Source organism: Drosophila tropicalis, unplaced genomic scaffold, assembly GCF_018151085.1.
Source record: "Drosophila tropicalis isolate 14030-0801.00 unplaced genomic scaffold, ASM1815108v1 contig_1190, whole genome shotgun sequence".
In the NCBI taxonomy this organism is placed as follows: Eukaryota; Metazoa; Arthropoda; class Insecta; order Diptera; family Drosophilidae; genus Drosophila; species Drosophila tropicalis.
In genome coordinates this window covers 616,712-636,094 of record NW_027172561.1, presented here as the reverse complement: position 1 = coordinate 636,094, position 19,383 = coordinate 616,712, and the positions used below count along the sequence as shown (strand labels likewise).

Here is a 19,383-nt window from a genome sequence, read left to right as displayed (position 1 = left end):
ACTCTGGACATAATTGCAATTAGAGCAAGCCATATTAGATAAAAGGCCAGGGAAGTGACAGCGAGCAACACTACAGCAAACTAGAGCATTCGACGCTTAAGAGTAGCTATAAAAGTGTTTAAAAATAGGTAAATCAAATGTAAGATAAGCAAAGCCAAAGAGCGCCAGCCTTACGACCGTTGGGCACTTGAATTTAAATAGTATTTTGCCAACTGTCTGGCAACTCGAAAATTAGTCTGCAACTTATGCCGATGTTTTAACTATCGTCTATAATCTGCTCATCACTAATTGTTGCTGGTCCGGTCTTACCATACGGTCATATGGTCACACTGCTTGCCAAAAAAAAATATCAGGGCAAAATTTTTACGTAGCAGTGAACCAAAAAATTCCTAGCACGGGATTATTAATTCGTAGCATATAAAAGGATACGGTGGTACAATGGCCGCCATAGTACTAACTCGCAACATGCAGTTGGCCAGTAAGTTCACTTCGGGAAACGACCAAAACTTAGTTGGCCGAATTATGTAATAATTTTAATATTTACTGTTTAAATCTCCATCTGTGGTACAGAGCACCATGGCAGCGGTGTCGTGGGAGTGCTGTGCCTGCGTGGATATGCTGCTGCTGCTGAGGATGCTCCACGCCCGTTGAAGACCACCAATCCGGCTGCCATGAAACGGGGCACTGGCGGCAGAAGCAGTTTCAATGGAATTGTCGCTACTGTCTTTGGAGCCTCCGGCTTTGTAGGTCGCTACGTGTGCAACAAACTGGGCAAATCAGGCACGCAAATGATTCTGCCATATCGAGGCGACGATTCAGAGATTATACGCCTTAAGGTTTGCGGCGATTTGGGTCAAGTTTTGTTCCATTTCTATAATTTGGAGGATCCAAAGTCAATAAGGGAAGCTGTTAAGCACTCGAATGTGGTAATCAACCTAGTTGGACGTGACTATGAGACCAAGAATTTTAAATTCAAGGACGTGAATGTAAATGGTGCCGCACGCTTGGCCAGGTATGAGCAATTAACATGATCCCAAGATTTGTTTTGATTTCCAACGGATTTCTTCAGCATCTGTCGTGACGCCGGTGTGGAACGATTCATTCATTTGTCGTCGCTCAATGTAGAGGCCAATCCGGAGCCTTTGATCATCAAGGGCGGAAGCCAGTGGCTGAAGAGCAAATACGAGGGCGAGTTGCGAGTGCGGGATGCTTTCCCCAATGCTACAATCATTCGGCCATCGGACATCTATGGATCGGAGGACCGCTTCTTGCGCTACTATGCTCACATTTGGCGACGTCAGTTCCGTTCTATGCCGCTATGGTACAACGGCGAAAAGACAGTGAAGCAGCCTGTTTTCGTATCGGATGTGGCTCAAGCAATTATCAACGCCGCCAAGGATCCCGATTCGGCTGGTCGTATCTACCAGGCAGTTGGGTAAGTTCAGTCCTTCCCGCAGCGATGATGGTACACCACATTTCCACCACATTTCTTTTGCAGGCCCAAACGCTATCAGTTAAGTGAGCTAGTCGATTGGTTCCATCGCCTTATGCGCAAAGATCAGAAACGTTGGGGCTATCAGCGTTATGATATGCGCTGGGACCCTACTTTTTTGCTAAAGGCTAAATTTACCCAATGGATTTGCCCAGGAGCCCCGATTGCTGGTCTGCATCCTGATAGGATTGAACGCGAGGCTATCACTGATAAGGTCTTGCCCGGTGTGCCAACGTTAGAAGACTTGGGTGTCCAGTTGACCACCATGGAGGAGCAAGTGCCTTGGGAGCTACGCCCCTACCGCGCTGCTCTCTACTATGATGCCGAATTGGGTGAATTTGAGACGCCATCGCCTCCCAAATCGATCGAGGGTCGCGAAGAGCTTCGTTTGTTTGCTTAAACGATTGATTGTTATATTGTGTGAAATTTGTAGTAAAATCAATAAATATTGAAGACGATGATAATGTTTTCAGTGTATTTAATATCGTTCATGTAACTCCTCAATTATATATTATTCCCCTAAAATCCAATTAAAATCCAAAGCACTTTAATATCGTCATTGCGATATATCCCTCTCGCTCACTTTAATGACGAATGGGTCGTATGAAATCAAGCTCCCAAAATTCGTTACAACTTAAATTGAGCAAAGAGCTCTGTTTTTAAAAAACTATTTTCGAAATTTCCAATCCTATACTATATTTGGCAGTTGTAAAAAGTAAAATTAAAGTGACTACAAATATAAATTCAAAAAACTGACTGCACAAGCTGTTGTATAAAAAGGTATTTAAGACACTGTACAATCATGGTCACACTAAAAAGTTCATCGATACACTTTAAGGGAATTTCATATGTTCCTTATTCTGGGCACACCAACAATTGTAGTTGTTGTTATTTTCCAGGTACATTCTGTCGGTCGAAGAGCTTTGGATTCCTTTTTGGCCGCATTGAAAGCTTTCTGCAGGCACCAGCAGTTTTTCTCAACGATTTTGTGCTCTCGTGTTGTACGGAAAACTGTTGTACGGAAGAATTCGATTAATTAAATACATTTAATTTTTGCTTTTAAGTTTTCCTCTGCAATCCGCGGGGGGATTATTATTCTTTTCTTTCCTTAAAATTTCTATCTCTCTGTGTCGGTTTCTTCTCTTACCGCTTCAAGACGACGAGTGTGTGTGTGCATGTTTTTGAGTGCATCTGTGTAAGTGAGAGTAATGAAATAAAATGAAGTGAAGTGAGTGCCGACTGTGTTAAAGCGCAAAAATAGAAATTTTTTGAAATTGTGTTAAAACAGTAAACAAAAAAAAGAAACAGCACCCAAAAAAATATATGTCAATTTTAAGAGAACAAAATAAATGTGTTAAAAAGCAAGCAAGAAAAGTAATTGCTAAAAGTGCCGTTAGACCGCAGTGTTCGCATCAATTTCATAACAGATAAATCGATCAAAGTCAAGTCCTACGACGACCCCCCAACTAACATCACAAGCGACGCCGCCGCCGTCGTCATTGTCGGCAGCATTAGTAGCAGCAGCATCAGCTGTGAGGAAAAGCTTTTAATAGCCAAACATAGAAATCATAAGCAAAGGTCAAGTACCAGGCAAAAGAAAAATCAGCAGCATCATCAAAAGAGGAAGAAGCAGCAACATCAGCATCATCATCGACCACCTCTTCCTCCTCCTTCTCTTCCTCCTCTTCTTCAAGATCTTTGTAGTGACAAAACCAACAACAAAAGTCAAAATCAAAATAAATTATTTTTAGAACATTTACGCGACTCGCGTCCCTTGATTCAGTTTGTTGTTGTCGCTGGTTCCGACAACAATAATAATAAAAATATTACTAAGAAGAGTAGTTATATTAACAACAGCCACGCCTACAATCAGTACTTGCGCCAATATCCTACGCCACGCCCAGTTGTACGCCCACGTTTACCGATTAAAATTTATGCTTTATATCGTCACCTCGCGTTCGGTTCCCCGTGTGAACAAGTGCAACAGCAACAGCAGCTGAGGCTCGCTGGTGAAATTCAACTGCTATTGCTGCATTTCCGTTTCCGTTTTCGCATGTTATTCGCTGAGGTTCCGGCTCCAGCCTCAGAGCCGCCCCCAACAACTGCGGCTGCCTCAACGGCTGAGCTTATTGCAGGTGAGTTTATCAAACAACAGTTCATTTCTTCTTTCTCTCGGTCGCTCACTCGGTATAACTGCTTGTTCTTTCTTGTTAACTGTTTTTCTTTGGCTTTCTCTCTATTCCTCTCTAAAATGCAGATGTTTGTTCGCTCTCTCTCTCTCTCTCTATCTCTAAATTCTGTTTAACCCATTACGAGTTTATCAAATATCAAACAATTTAAAACATATGTACATATGTATACATACATATGTATGTATGTATGTTTGTATTATTGAATGCGATTTTATACAGCAATAATGATTCATTTTAGTTCAATTTTTGTTCTATTACGGGTTATTCCCGTACTGTTTGTAGAAACATATTTCTGGTATTGATTTCCATAAAGGAAAATTACAGAAGTTGGTCACCATTTGACTCATAAAGAAAACAAAATTGTCATTATTAAACCAAAGTTATTGGAAAAGGACTTTAAACTAGGGGGGAAAAAGACTTATACAGGAAGTAAAAGACATTTTAATATGATTTAATTTAGACCTGTCTAGTTGGGGTCATTAGTGGTTAACATTTTTAGTCTAACGTATTGACACTTCTGCCGGGTTCGTTGCCATCACTAAAACTTATGTATGTATGTATGTACATATAACAAAAATATATACATACATACATGCATATGTACATATCAACGACCGCGTCTGTTTTTATTTTGGTTTGCTGCTTTGAATGTGCGTCTGTCTGCATTTTCCAATTTTCTTTATTTATTTATAAATGTTTTTATTTCTGCGCGTTTTTTATACATACAAACATACATATGTATGTTCATATGTACATACATATGTATGTAGAGAATTCTCAACAGTTTGTTGACTCTTACGTAAGCATTATCATCATAATCATCACCTTCATCTTGATTATCGTCATGATGGTTGGTTGTTCTTGTTGGCAAACAAACATAACATAAAATTGGCAAATTTTTTATTTATTAACAACAATTGCAGAATGCTTAAAATAGTCACCACAAAATCTCGCAATAGAATTAGCTTGCCAAAAGATTCTTTCTTTTTTTTTCCTTTGACTCAAAAAAACTTTCCATTAGCTCTTGCGGCGGCGGCGACTGCGGTCGAGGGCGTTTAATAGGGCGTTAGAGATCCCCATAAAAATCGACGAAACACACTCCGCACTACATACTACATTGTATGTTGGCAAAAACAAAAAATAAGAAAAACACGTGCAAGTCGAGTCACATACACACAATCTCTCGTTGGGCCCTAAAGAGAGTAAGCTAAGAAGGGAGAAAGACAAACATACATACATATGTATATATGTATGTACATATGTACATACATATGTATGTATAGAGCGAAGCCCCATATAAATACATACATATTATTTAACAAACATATATGCAGGAGCGGATTTACATAATTTCAAACAAGGCACACAGATAACAACAAAGATAAGCTTTTTTTCGAGCAGATTAAATTATTAACTTAGTCTTCTTTACTGCTCTTTGAAGTCCGCTCCCGTATAGAGCATTTGTCCCGTTGCCATATCCAAAGAGAGCAAACATGCATACATACATATGTATGTATGTACATACATACATACATAAAAAGTGCCTACCTAGTCAACTTTTGCCGGTTGTGTCTGGGTTTTTCTGCCATCTGCTCACTCCACCCCCCTCCCCCTTCCACCCTTTCAATCGCAGGCTTTTTTTCATTTTTCTTTATCAAACTATTTTATGTGAGATTGAAAAAGAGAGAACCAAAGAGATAGAGGGAGAGAGAGAGTCATATAGAGAGGGGGAGACGACTCATACACACATAAAAAGTGTGAATATATTTTTTCCAATTTGGTGTTACTTTGTTGCTACACTGAAAAAAATCGATGAGACCTTGACTAGGCCTAGTCAATCAGCAGCTGCTACCTCCCCTCTCTCTTTTCACTAATTCACTATCTCTCTCTCTCTCTCTTCCTCTAGCTTATTTGGCATGCCAAAAATGTTGTTAAGGCCATTTAACTAGTTGATACTGAACATATCAGGAAATCTTCCAGGCTATGCCATTGAACCTGATCGAAAATCATTATCTTGAGACGAATTGTATTATTAAGTGCGTGTTGCTAGGCGTTTGACCATCGAACACGTTTCGCAAAAATTCAGCTGCGATAACATTTTGACCTTTTTTTTGACGAAAGTATTGAGAGAGGAAGAGGAGGAGAGCGAGAGAACCTTTGAGTCGTGTCACTGATTTTAAAATTGAATGAAATGTATCTACATATAGAGTCGTGTCAAATATTTCCTACTTTTGTCACTGAACTCTCTCAATGCCAAGATAGTCAAATTTTTCAACAGTAATATTTTATACTCTTCATAAAAATAGAAAGTAATTAGATGAAAATGGAACACTCTACATAATCTCGTTTATATAAAAGCCGAAAACATTTGAAAAGGGTGTATCGTAAGTCACTGTGCCCTTACTAACTGCAAAAAGTTTGCTCAGAGAGCGAGCGACAGTTTGCGAGAGAAATAGACTGAAAGAGAGAGGGAGAGTAAAGCATAGAACCCGATTAACTGTTGCCGGCACAATTTGGCTTCGTCTTCGGTTTCCCCTCCCGTTTTCCCCGCCATACCCCTAAACCCCACCACACCTCACTCAACTGAAGTCGAAAAAAGAAGCAATGGCAAAAGCCTAGGTCTCTGATTTCATTTCATAAGTCCACGTCGTGGAGATCAGTTCGGTTAGTAAGTGGAAACCATAGAGAATTTTAAATGAACGGCGATCCTTAACTTGACCACTCCCATTCCGCCTCCAACTTAGACCTGAACATGAATACATACATATGTATATTAACAAGTATTTTGTAATCTTTCATCATTTCAGGCACAAGTCACACCAACAAAGTGGAGATAATGGAGGTTATGAAGAAATTAGATGCGGATTTGGTAGCTCTATTTGCCGCCGAGCCATTGATGGAGCATCAAATGAAAAAGAAACAAGAACTCTGGCAGCAGCAGCAGCAACAACAACAACAACAACACCACCAGCAGCAGCAGCACCACCACCACGAAAAGCAGGAGCAAGTGCAGCAGCAGCAGAAATCGGAGCAACTTCAGCAGGAGGAAGAGTTGCAAAAGCTTCAGATTTATAGCAAGGATGATACTTTGCACCTATTTAAACAATGCAATGCTCTGCAATTGCATTTGGAGGCTTTAACTTTGCAACCAAAGGGAACCGAACGCATGGAACTGCTTCAAACTGAAATTCGTCCCATTTTTACTGTGGAATGTCAATTGTCGCAAGAGTTAATTAAATTGGTGGAACGTTATCCCATGTTCCATGTCATGCAATTTGAATCGGAGAAATTCCAAAGTTTAACCCAATGTACACGTTTCAATCAGATGGCCCAGCGTGAGGTGCACCTTGATCATTTGTCGTCGTCATTATCATCATCCCAGGTGGATGAAAATGATGAGAATGATGGCACTGCTAAAACGGAGAGGGAGGAGGCTATGATGGGATTCGGTTACATTGATTTCACTGTCTGGTGGCGTGAGCCAGGCACCTGTCTTAATGAAATGTTGGGCTTGGGTCGTCTTCAGCTCAAGGAGCTCTATGAGGCATCGCTGCTTGAGCAATGCAAATGCATACCGATTAAGAGGCGTGATAATCACTTTGCTAGTCTTTATCTTAAAATTAGTTTGCTCAACAATAATAAGAACACCAGCAGCACCACCGCAACCACACCCACAATTAGCAGCAACAACAACAATGTTGATGAGAAGGAGCAAACTCAAAGCAACAACAACAACAACACCACCACTAGCAGCAAAGGCAGCAGCAGCAGCAACGACGACAACAACATCACCACAACGAACAAATCATCTGCTCCAGGTGAATATATATGACTAATGTCCGGATCTGGACAACAGCAAATGCCACAGCAACTGGTGCCACAACAACACGACTACAAAAACAACAGTTCCACCACCACCAACAACAACAACAATTCCATCACCACCACCACCACCACCAACAACAACGACAACAACAACAACAGCCACAGCAGCAGCAACTGCAATTGCAATTGCAATAATTGCTTTTGCCACACGCTGCTGCTCCTCCGCCCATGCCCTCTACAATTGTTACTACTATTATTGTTACTACTACTACCACTACTACTACTACTACAACTAGAACATCACCAACAATTTCTCCTTCATAATTTGCACAATAATTCTTTTGCCGTTACATTTATGATCATCATAATAATTTTAATTTTAAATTCAAAAATAAAATCTCTTAATTTTTTTTGTGATCTTGCAAATGAAGAAAAAAAAAACCAAACAAAAACAACAACAAATCAAGCAAACAACAAAAAAAAAATCCCAAAAACAAACAAATTTGTTTCGTGTTTTTTTATGTTCTCCTTTTTCCTCTTTTTTTGTTACTTCTTCATACAGCTGCTTTTCCTTTTTTTCTTTTTTTGTGCTAATTGTTTATGTTTGTTATAAATTTAAGTTTCATATTTTCTTTAGTGGAATGACTTATGGCCACCACCTTGGATACGCTATACAGATATTCTTCGAAACCCATTTTTTTACCTGGAATTCGAAATGGAATACAAAAAATATTTAATCTATATATACATACATACATACATATACATATCCATATAACGCTTAAACAGTAGAAATTCTCTTCTAGACATAACATTGAAACTGAAGATTTACTTTATTTACAATATGTCTTTCGGGTTCTTTTTTCGTTTCCTTGTATGTTTGTTCTCTGCAATGAATGCAATTCAATTTATGAATTGCAAACGTTTTGAAGAGATTATTTTTGGAGTTTTTTTTTTTTAAGTTTTGTTAATGTATATTTTATTAAGATATTTATTTATTACCGCTTTCAAAATACATTGTGTGCGCTATTACCACTATGAGTTCCTTTGTCAGTCATTGATTATAACATATACATATACACACACACGCACACCCACACACAAACAGACATGTTCCTTTTAGACGTCACGCAGTCTTGTAATCAGTTTTGTCCGCTTCCTCGCTATTGCACAACACTCTCTTATTTTCTCTCTTGCTGTGTCTCTCCATCTCTGTCAGGAGAAACATGGGATGAGCACATGCTTAGTTTCGTCCCACTCCTCATCATTTTTAACCACTTGGACCCGATTGACTTGTGCAATCTTTGGTGTTCCGGTTCTGCTCGAATGCCCGATCGATTGTCTGCCCATATACTATACATACGTGGATCAGATTGTCTGTCACCAAGCCTAGCGATAAGCAACAGCAGCTGCTGCTTCTACTGCTGCTGCTGCAGCTGGGGATGGGGTCAAGGTCCTTTTAAATTCGCTAATCAATTTGCTTACGTATTTTTTCTATTTCAGTTAACAACAACAACAGTAACATCTCGAGGACTTTGTCACCCAGCAGCCCACAGAATCTGAATCAGAATAATACCAAAGCTTGCTTGGATAATATTAATTTCATGGCAGAAACCACTAAAGTCCGTCTCCTACGTGGTTACATTTATGCCGGAGAATGGCGTCAATTATGTCCAAGCAATATAGACCAATGCCAGGAGCTCTCACTTGAGCCATTTTGGCAGCCAGAGCCATTGGTGGCTAAATCCAATGAACAGGCAACAGGATTCGAATTGAAGGAACATTTCGCCATCATAAATGACGATAGATTCCTCTCGAGTGTGGAACGGCAGGAGTTACTTATGGACCTAACTCCATTGGGAGGTCAGGTGAAGATGCCTTTGCATCAATTCTATATAGCCTATAGAGATGCCAGTATAACCAATCATTTGTGTAAGGGAAAGGTAAGTTGTCTAACAAATCCATAGTCAATTAGTTTCTCTATTATATCCTTTTGGTCTCTTCACAGCTTCCTGTGATCTCCATAGATGGTTGGGCTCCCATTATACACAAGCAAACTCAAGTGCAATTGGGTGAGCTAAAAGTGCTCTTGGCCATAGGCAGTGAAGCGCAGATAGCCCAATTAAAGCAATTGCGTAGCTTTGAGCTGGATAATCAGCTGAAGCAACCACTTGCCGGTGGATCTCCATCTTCCTCATCATCATCATTAAGACGAACCACCGATTTATTGGATATGCTGCAAAATGCTTTGACTTCTGCACCACCTGCCGCCCAACCAGCAGCAACTGCTACGGCTCCATCTCGTTTGCAAATCACCACTAACAACAATTTTCGCTTTATATTAAACATTGTGGGAGCTGCTGGTCTGCCGCTCAATCCTGGCTATGGCAAATCGTCGAAAAAGCAGGCTAAACGCCAGGCGGCCGCCAACAAGCGATTCCCACCAAATGAACCACCAAATACCTATGTGACCTTTCAGGCTATAAATGCAAATAGCTCCACATATAAATCGCATGAGGGTTTAGTTTATGCCACGCCCATAATTGAGAAATCCACAACCCCACAATGGAAGTCCAAGTTTCAAGTGGAAGTCAGTGGCGATTATTTGAGCAATGTAAGTAATCCATAATCCTTTACTGCCAAACCTCTCATTTGTTTATACGATTCTCTCCAATAGCAACAAAAATTGTTCATACTCAAGCTGTGGAAGAAGGCTAATCTCAGTTCCGGTGGCTGCAGCACCACCGAACCCACTCCCCCTTGAAGATGCCATAATAGGTTTCGCTGCCTTGAATCTGGCTGGCACTGCAGCAAATGGCTGGCATAATATTGTGGATTTCAATGGACGTGTCGTTGGTGGACTAGAGGCACATGTAGCAATGATGGAGGCTCATCCAGGAAACAATATTACAATGGATTCCACCATTGAACAGTTTGAGCAATCTTTGGAGCTATCTCATCTTCAGTTGGGTCAGGCTATTAAACGTAAATTTACCGAATTAGAAGAAATCTCTCAGAGATTACGAACACGTCTGGTCGATGTGACGGGTGAATCCTTGAAATCACCTCAATTCGATGTGAATGAGGCACTTGATAATTGGCCCAAAGCAGATGAAACGGATGGAGATGATTTGGTTGCTGATTTTGAGCGAGCCCTGCGCACACCGACACCGACGCCATTGTCAACGCCAACATCATCCTCTCCCCCACACCAGGCAGCTGGTGAAAAGGAATAGCCCCGGCTTAGTCTAGAAATTTTCTCTCTTCTCTTCTTCAAGTCTCGATGTTGTTATCTCTGACAAAGGCTCAATGCTAGTTATAGTAGTAGTTATATATAAAAAATTAATTAATATATATATATATATATATCTATCGGTTATGTACTTAATTTGGCATCGTGAGTTTTTATGTGGCTGTCAATAATAGCATGAAGTCAAATCTAGCTAACAACGGTCACCAGGCGATCGATCGTAAGATGTTAATTTTTTTGTCCCTTTGTTTTTCCTTTTTTCTGAGAATCAGAGTCTAGTTCTCTAGGCCAGATTCAACTACCCAAATGCGCATATACACAGTATAAATATATATATACATATATTAAATTTGTATTAGTTTTGAAACTGTGTTATTTACCTAAGTATTTAGTCATTATTAATTAAATTAAAAATTTAAATAAATCAAATTAAAAAATTACAAAACAAAACACAAAGCCTTGCTAATAAAAAAATGGGAAATTCTGCAATAGTCAAAATTAAACAACTATAACTTTGACAGATGGTTTTGGGTAAATTTTCAAACATAAGCAATCGGCCATTAAATGATTCAATTCAGGAGTCTCGATCTTATGGATTTATTTAAATATTCTAAGATCAAATTTAACAACAATTTTTGGCGGTTCATTTTGAATGGTTTTTTTTTGCCATGATAAAAATAATTTGGGTTGCATACTTCTGGGGTTCGGTTATAAGTTGTTTTAAATTGATTCGCACACTGGAAAAAGGTTTGTTTTTATTATAAAGAAAAATAAAAACAGTAAAAGTATATCTAGAAAAAGAACCTTTTTCTTAAATCAACACTACAATTGAAATATGATTCCATTAAAAAACAAATAAATAAAAAGTACAAACTCAAAATTTAGCTGCCAAGAACTTTCTTGGTTTAAAGTAGTTAGTAATTAAAATAAACAAGCCAGTTTTCCGGGCAGTCAATAACCGGAAATCCATAATATGCGGGATGAAGTTGAGTGTGTACTTTTTTCTGATCCGGGATAGCAAATAATTTTTTTTCTTTTCTAAAATAGCAAAACGTATTCCAGATTTCGGGGTTTTTGGTCAGCAATCAAAATATATGTATGTTTAAACTATTTGTTTGTGAATTAATATAAGGATACGAACTTTCTCGTTATGCCTCTTATCCCGACCGTTTCGTATAATCGGGGTCCAATATTTTGATTGACATCTGTAACTGATCCCATTGGTTTGTTTATCTACCTTATTTGGGTTTAAACAGATTTTACTGGGATAATTTCTTCTAGATACTTGTTCTTCTTCCGTTTTTGACAGATAATCCCCCCTAATTCTCAGCGTTTAGGTCTCGCCTCTGACGTGGTCTGCATATGCGCCTTACTTTCGTCTTGGCAATACTTTAAAATTGGTTAACCATTGACAAAAACCCCAGAATTTTTAGAACCAACGTCGGCCATTCATAATATTCGTAACTTTGGTTCCCTCTACGAGCTAACTAAAACTTCAAATAACAAATTCAAATCGAGTCGTATAAAGTGTTTTTGTTTTCCACTTTTTTTTGTTTTTAATACATATTGAAAAATATTTTTAATATAAAAAATTATTACAACTATTGTGTTTATGTGTTTTTTTGTTTACAGGGTACTGGGACCCTCTTCTTCGTCTTCTTATACACATATCGTGATCGTGTTATCGCCTTTTCTATATACTAGAAATAAACCAAACGCTTTTTGCGATGCCACAACAAACAAACAAAAAAAGATGATATAGATGATTGAACTACAATGTAATCTATAGATATATGTGTTTATAGATGTATTATAAAATGTAATATTATCGATGAAGTTTGGCGTGTGATTGGATTTATGTATCTCTATATTATTTATATATATATATATATATTTATGTATATGTGTATTTTATATAAAGATATTGTTTTATCGTCTATAAAAATCGTAAAGAAATTATTGTGTTAAACAAAACAGGAATAAAAAAAAAAAAAAAAGACTTCCCCAATCCTCAATGAAATTTAGCTTCTTGCTAATATTTTGATCTCTTAAAAATTAAAGATTAAATTTGATGAGAAAATTGTTCAAATTTCTACTGATGAGCTCTTGGAATACGTTTGGCCTATATAAATATATATATATATATTATATATGTATATGTATAATCCGGTTTGTTTTTCTGCATACATCTGATATAGACAGATATATTTGTGGGTGTTTGTGGAACGTAACGTTTCTTGTTTTGATGTGCATATTGAAAACAAAAAATAATGTTTCCTCTTTCATTTCCATTTTCATCTTCATCGTCATATTCATCTTGTTGTTGTTGCTGTCGCTGCCGCTGCTGCTGCTGTTTTTGTTGTTTATTATGGCATATTTCAGTCAATGACCACACGGGTAAGGAGTATGCCTCGCTTGCTCAGCCACAATCTATAAATGGAAATCATAAAATGCAATTATTATCAATGAATTCATTGAACCTCTCCTCTCTCTTCGACACACACACACACAATCGGATGGATAGATTTGTGTCGTGGACGGAGGTTTTGGGATCAATTAAATTACCCAAAGCCAGCGCCAAGCAGCAAGGACAGGACATTGGTAAACAGAAGCGAGTAGAGAATTTCGCGGGAGAATATAGATTGGGCACCCAGACGCTTTAAGCGTATGGAATAGCCACCTGGAGTCGATTTCTTTTTCTCTTCATCACCATCAGATTCGCCAACATTTTTCTCAAATATCCAATCTCTGCAAAGAACAATGAATCATAATTGAACAATATAGACAATGGCCAGTCAAGGATCATCTAGTATCCTTGCAAAAGTTGTGAATGCATAGACAAGGCTATAAATTATATACGAATTTAGCTTCTGTTTCAACTCTCATAAAGCACATTTAATAGTAATGGCATCAACCAATTTTGCTATATCTACACATATTGCCGTGTCTTTGCAATGCTGTTGTTTACATACTTTGGTGGCTTTTCATCTACTACTCCGCGATTGTTCCAATTCTGCAACCAATCTCCATTGTCTGTGTTTTGTTTATCGCCAGTCTGAAAAGTATATAAGTCATGGTCACTATTTGCATTGATGCATTTGTGAAGTTACTTACCTTAGTCCAATAGTTAATATAAACATTTCTAAGCTCATCATCTGGACAGAGTTCCGATTGTGGACTATTTGGTGGACTTTTGGGGCTATCTCGTGGTGTGTCGCGTCGAGAACTGGCCAATGATACAACACGGCTCGATTGATTCGATTCGCGTTGGGCCTCACGCAATAAACGCAAATATTCCTCACCATTATTAAATGGCAATGGGGTTATTCTGTCCGGACTCTTAATGCCAGCCATGGCAGCTGTTGTGCTTAGCTCAATCCAAGATTCTATAAATAAAAGTAAAGCAAAAAAGCAAATAAGATTTTTTCCTTTTTTCGGTAAATTTATAGAGTCCCTAACTAAAATATTTGACCTTCCTTTTAATCCTGCTACAGCGTCTAGAACCTTATCTTACTGCATGTGCATTTCCATTGATTCAAGTCGTATATACAAAAAATAATATTGAAAACAAGTCCAAAAATATACAAAAATAATCTCCCCCCTCCCGCGCCACAGCTGCTGATCCCATTGTTTTCTTCTTTTATTATTTTTTTTTTTTTGGGTTGTTTGTTTAAACGTATGCATGTAGCTAGATATGGTATTTTGTGATTGTGTGTGAGTGTGTTTATTTATTTTTTTTTTTTTTCGTGGCCCATCGATAAGGCAAATAAAAAAAGAAGCCAAAGGGGGGCCATAGCACTTCCTATACACCCTATATGTGAAATAGATCGATCATACGATCATTTAATGAAATTCGCTATTAAGCTATATGATATAGTGATTGCAATGAAAATTGAAACTTGATACCTTTGTTTCCACGCAGGATAATAAATGCCCAGAAGTTTCACCACCTGCAATATCATTTTACGCCAATATAGATGGATGTCTGGCAAGGGTATTAAAACGGACATATGTCTACAAACTGGTCGTTCGTTTCGCTTTAACCGGAGCAGAGCTTCACTCATTTTTGTTGTTTAGTCTACATATAAGTATGTGCACACTTATCAAAATTTCATTTTCAAAATACATAACACACAACTGGCGGCTGACTGGCTGATTGAATGATTGCCCGAATGACAGACTGACTCAATGAAAACGCGATGCAAAATTACATGAGACTACAACAGGAGATGGGGTGATAAGAAGCCGCCGCGTGTAGATGAAACACTAATTGTATGGCAAATCAATTACAAAACTTTGAATTTAGCAATTCTGCTATTTATTTTATATATGCATATGTATATGTACATGTGTATATAGTATATACGAGGGCAGTCCGATAAGTACTAAGCCTATAAATACATATGTACATACATATATGAAAAACGAAAATCTAGAGAATGCGGTGGATGGGGCAGCAGTTCGTTGCCCAATTCGACCAATTTGACCATGGCGACGGCAGAGGTGTGAGCCGGTGCAGTGTCTGGTGAAAGAGAACTTTTTCTTGACCAAATAGAGCCGTTTTTTCTTCGATTCAGCGTCGAATCGGTTTAATAATTCAGTATAAAGTGTTTGTTTTGCCCTTCTCCGGCTAGTCGATGTAGATCACTGTAGGACAGTCTTCGCCTTCTTCGAAGCAGATTTGCCTGGTGAAGTCCACTGATTCGACTGTTCCTCGTCTTACGATTACGCTTGTTGTTCAAAGTGAGCAACCGCGGCAAACGTTCGCGCCACCAGCTTTAAATTTCAAGCAGAGCATAACCCAAGCGGTCTTTCGAGATACCTTTTCGGGGCACGTGGGCGTGGTTCAATAATAACCAAAGTGCGACCACGTTAAAGCTCGTTGAACCAATTTTTGACGGTCGCCATGGAAGGAGAAAAGCCACCGAACACGCTCTTTGATTTCACTTCGCCATTTCCTTTCCAAAAACAAGAATCGAATCACCGATCGGTATTGCTCTTTTTCCATTTTTCTAAAATCCGTGGACACGCTCGCTTCTACACGGAGTCAAAACAAACCCATTAATTCGATTCGACAGAAACTTGGAGGTTTGTCGTCTATAAGATGGTTCTATCAGAAAATAAACTTTTCTTGCGATAGTGCCGCCATCGGGCGGTGAGGCAAACTACTTATAGGGAAACCCTCGTATATTTATTTTTTATTCACTACTCACGTGGCAGACCAATCATTATGAGAAATGGCAACTAAATGAAGTAAAAGCTGACATATATGGGCATATTTATGCAAGTAAAAAGGAATCCTTCAAACAGGTACACAGCTCAAACAGGTACAAAACATGGACGTAGGGCTAAGGGAACCGAAATCTGTATTATAATTCGGCAAAAGAGTACCAAAGGAAGTTCTCATTACTTCCTTTGGCTTAGGTCTATGTTTTGTACATATGTATGCACATCTGCTACCAGGTGATGGCAGGTAAGGATCAAGTGGAATTGTAAATAAATATTCTTGCAGATTTTTCTTTGCTTCTGGTGAAATCATAAAACTAAAGTCCCAAAGTCTGGTGCACCCTCCCTCTACAATCATTAAATGCACATCTCTCTCTCTCTCTCTCTTTCTTTGCCTCTTTATGTTGTAGGGAAACAGGTAGGTATATGTACATACATATATGGAACAACGGTAACTGCGTTTTTAGGGGGTGGCAAAAACCAAAAATCAAACTTGGCTTGCTGTGACTCACGGCACGTAGGCCGCTATTACACGCTCACTTACTCTTGCTTTCTCTTTCACTCACTCAATCTCTTTATTGTTCGCTCTTTGTTTGTATGCAAGCCCATTGAACTCCAACAAATATTTTTTTTTAAATAAATTTATTTGTTAATACGCCAAAAAAAAAAAAAAAACGAAAAATAAACACAAAATCAGAATAATTGACACTAAGTCGCAATTTCTGGAAGCTGTGGGAAACAAGCACAATAACACAACAAGGGAAAATACTTTTTAAAATATTAAAAAAAAAAAATGCCGCCACTTGACGTCAAAGCAGATAAAATAATGAAATAAAGTGCAAGAGACATGAATGAAAACAACATACATATGTACATACAGATTAGGGGGCAAAGGGGTCGGTGGGCTAAGTAATATAGAGTTCAAGGCGCAAATGACAGATTGGTAGGGAGAGTAAACTGGTAAACTGTTGGTGGAATCATGTCTTTGTTTTTATAGAGAAGTTTTCTTGCTGCTGTTGCGTTCGATGTCTTTTGTTGTTGCACAGTAAGAGCAAGATAGAAACAGTTGGTGTGTGAAAGAGAAAGGTAGATCAAATATGTAAACAATAACAAAGACAACAAAGCAAAGCCTTGAAACGAACGAAACAAGATGCAATTGCGGATAAAGAGCGACAAGAAGAAGAGGAGGTTGAAAAACGAACAAGCGAATGAATCTGAGTCTATTTATAATCATCCGACCAGAACCAGGAACGGGTTTAGTTGTTTACTGTTTACCATGCGAAATCGGTAAAAAAAAAAGCGGCGGAACAAACAAACACGACAAGAATGAAAATGGTACGACAAAACTAGAATAAGATGCAAAAAGGGAATGGAAGATATTTGAATAGAGTACAACTTACCACCCAGCAAATCTTCAGTGGATTTTGGTGTTGTAGACATTTTTTTCAGTTTCTGCCTAGTGTTGTTATTGTTTTATATTATTTCAAAAAGAGATAACTTGTTTTTGTTGTTTGTTTCAGTCAGATTAAACCTCCTTTTGTTGTTGTTTTTTGGCCCTTGTATTATTGCACGTCTCCGTATGTGTGTATGAATGAGCGTGTGTGTAAGAAAATGCGTCTTAACTTGGCGTTCGCTTTTTTGTTGTTGTTCGCTTTAGTGTTTAATGTTTGAAATATTTCTGTATATTACAGAGTTTGATGAAATTAATTTTAGTTATAGTTGCTCTCTTTGTATTAATTTAACAGTTCTCTTTGAATTTAATTTTTAAACTATTTGTTTTACTTTCTACGCACCGCTTTGCTAAGCTTAATGCGTAGTAATTCAGCGGACTGTTTTTGTTTCAGCGAATGTTTTTGTTGTGTTTGCCAGCTCGTAGCCTCAGAGCTGGGAAATGCAAAAATCAGTATTGGGTAACGTCAAAATTTGGAAAAAGGGCTAGATTTAATTGACCGTGCTGGTAAACGTTGGATTAAGTTTCCACTAGAGCTGCCAGAAAATTCGATTTAATTTCCATTTTTCCGTTAATAAAAAATTAAGTATGGGACTTATATCGAAAATTCAAAATTCTCTTAAATATTTCAGCAATATTTGTACACCATTTTTTGTTCTGTGTGCCCAGGTTTTGAAATACCGACTTATCGATAGGTATAACGATTAACAGCGTTTAATGGCAAAATATTTGAAAATTTACTGCATAATACGGGAATCTACATATGTGACGTTTAATTTAGCGTGTTTTCAAAAACAAATCAAATGTTTGTGTATCACTTTTCGCCACATTCCTAACAAAATAAAAATTATTGCCTAAAACTATAGTCTTGGGTGCTACATACAAATCCTTCTTTGGATCATATTGAGCTCGGCCCAGCAATTGCAGGAATTCATGGCGCTCTCTTAAACGAAATTCACGTGAGGCCAGTAGTTCGGGATTTTGTAAAATTGCACTATGAGAGAGACCCATGGTATTATGAACATAGCTAAAGCGTTCCACTAGATCGTCAGGAGCTATAATTAAAAAAGTTTTATTTACAGATTTCAGTTTAATAAGACTGTCTTGATTTTGACTTACGTATCATCATGAGACGAGGCTTTTTTACTACCAGATGGCTTAACTCTTTACCATCAAAACCCATCTCTTCTCTTAGAGTAAATATAGATTTCCTTATACTTTCCATGCTATAGGTGATCACGTTGGGCTCTCTAGTGGCCAGCAAACGCAATTCGGACCCACTCAAGCGAAATTCCTTTTGAAAGAAGCCCAAACGGCGGTCCACTCGTCGTGTAGAGAACATCAACCAATAGGGATTTTGTGTTAGAATACGACTTCTCGCTTCGTCAGTGAAATTTTTACTTTTCAAATACTCCACTCGTGTCTGTAGGACATCAAGATCCACTTTGAAGAGCAAAGGATTCTTACTGATTATCTGACCAAAGTCACTGGGTGATACTCCTTGATCCACAAGGAAAGTCAGAACCGGCTTCACATTTTTGTCAAACTCCAATTCTAGCACAAATTGGCCCAATCCTTTGCGTCGTTCAATGCTATGTAAGTCGACTCCCAGACTAAGAAGCTGCTGCAGGGTGTTGGAGTTATTTACATGGGCAGCCAAATTAAATGTCGGCACATGTGCCTCACGTTGCCCGAATTCTGGTGGTGCATCCAAATCGCTGGGTGTCGAGTTGGGATCAGGTGGTTCAAGATCTTTAGTCTGGCCTACTAACTGTCTGTTGGAAGGCGACTGTTGACTCCGTACATCTTGTATGTGTCGCACTTCTTGTGCGTTTGTCCTGAGTTTTGTTGCATTTTGCAAAGGTTTCAAAATATTACGTATAGCTCTTGCAGAAGCAAACATTGTTGCTGTGTGACCAAACTGAAACGTTACATGTTATCGATATGT

General features: G+C 38.4%; 4 protein-coding genes and 1 long non-coding RNA gene across 7 annotated transcripts; 2 read left to right on the top strand and 3 right to left on the bottom strand.

Moving 5' to 3' along the window:
- The first annotated feature begins 307 nt into the window (after positions 1-307).
- ND-39 (NADH:ubiquinone oxidoreductase subunit 39) lies at positions 308-1,950 on the top strand. Its single transcript, XM_068292185.1, has 4 exons — positions 308-478; positions 571-1,012; positions 1,070-1,435; positions 1,499-1,950. Exons 1-4 carry the CDS (start codon positions 439-441, stop codon positions 1,890-1,892), a joined length of 1,242 nt encoding a protein of 413 aa, XP_068148286.1. The 5' UTR covers positions 308-438; the 3' UTR covers positions 1,893-1,950.
- Positions 1,951-2,231: 281 nt separating this feature from the next.
- Positions 2,232-4,861, bottom strand: LOC137578605 (uncharacterized). Of its 3 annotated transcripts, none has more exons than XR_011032715.1 (3): positions 4,484-4,861; positions 2,640-2,683; positions 2,232-2,503 (listed from the first exon to the last, which is right to left on the bottom strand). It is a non-coding gene; the product is annotated as an uncharacterized lncRNA (long non-coding RNA). The 3 variants fall into 3 exon arrangements; XR_011032716.1 differs by having other exon boundaries at positions 4,510-4,861; XR_011032713.1 differs by having other exon boundaries at positions 2,232-2,683; positions 4,510-4,861.
- Positions 2,886-11,215, top strand: LOC137578591 (uncharacterized). The gene is given in 6 exon segments (XM_068292186.1): positions 2,886-3,627; positions 6,492-7,502; positions 9,013-9,452; positions 9,518-10,123; positions 10,187-10,270; positions 10,272-11,215. Coding segments are annotated over 6 exon segments (2,697 nt in total). The 5' UTR covers positions 2,886-3,545; the 3' UTR covers positions 10,746-11,215.
- A 1,062-nt stretch (positions 11,216-12,277) lies between these two features.
- Positions 12,278-17,831, bottom strand: BNIP3 (BCL2 interacting protein 3). The gene is made up of 5 exons (XM_068292181.1): positions 17,386-17,831; positions 13,874-14,145; positions 13,732-13,814; positions 13,325-13,507; positions 12,278-13,189 (listed from the first exon to the last, which is right to left on the bottom strand). Exons 1-5 carry the CDS (start codon positions 17,423-17,425, stop codon positions 13,138-13,140), a joined length of 630 nt encoding a protein of 209 aa, XP_068148282.1. The 5' UTR covers positions 17,426-17,831; the 3' UTR covers positions 12,278-13,137.
- On the bottom strand, positions 17,521-19,374 carry mTerf3 (mitochondrial transcription termination factor 3). The gene is made up of 2 exons (XM_068292179.1): positions 18,555-19,374; positions 17,521-18,490 (listed from the first exon to the last, which is right to left on the bottom strand). The coding sequence occupies exons 1-2, from the start codon at positions 19,336-19,338 to the stop codon at positions 18,213-18,215; spliced, it is 1,062 nt and encodes a 353-aa protein (XP_068148280.1). The 5' UTR covers positions 19,339-19,374; the 3' UTR covers positions 17,521-18,212.
- Between the last annotated feature and the right edge of the window lie 9 nt (positions 19,375-19,383).

Coding starts and splice junctions, on each gene's coding strand:
- mTerf3 (XM_068292179.1), bottom strand. CDS start 19,338: ATGTTTGCTTCTGCAAGAGCTATACGTAATATTTTGAAACCTTTGCAA. Junction 18,491..18,554: donor GCCTCGTCTCATGATGATAC/GTAAGTCAAAAT, acceptor TTTTAATTATAG/CTCCTGACGATCTAGTGGAA.
- BNIP3 (XM_068292181.1), bottom strand. CDS start 17,425: ATGTCTACAACACCAAAATCCACTGAAGATTTGCTGGGTG. Junction 13,815..13,873: donor ATATTAACTATTGGACTAAG/GTAAGTAACTTC, acceptor TATACTTTTCAG/ACTGGCGATAAACAAAACAC. Junction 13,190..13,324: donor CTGCTTGGCGCTGGCTTTGG/GTAATTTAATTG, acceptor TTCCATTTATAG/ATTGTGGCTGAGCAAGCGAG.
- ND-39 (XM_068292185.1), top strand. CDS start 439: ATGGCCGCCATAGTACTAACTCGCAACATGCAGTTGGCCA. Junction 1,013..1,069: donor GGTGCCGCACGCTTGGCCAG/GTATGAGCAATT, acceptor GGATTTCTTCAG/CATCTGTCGTGACGCCGGTG. Junction 1,436..1,498: donor CGTATCTACCAGGCAGTTGG/GTAAGTTCAGTC, acceptor TTTCTTTTGCAG/GCCCAAACGCTATCAGTTAA.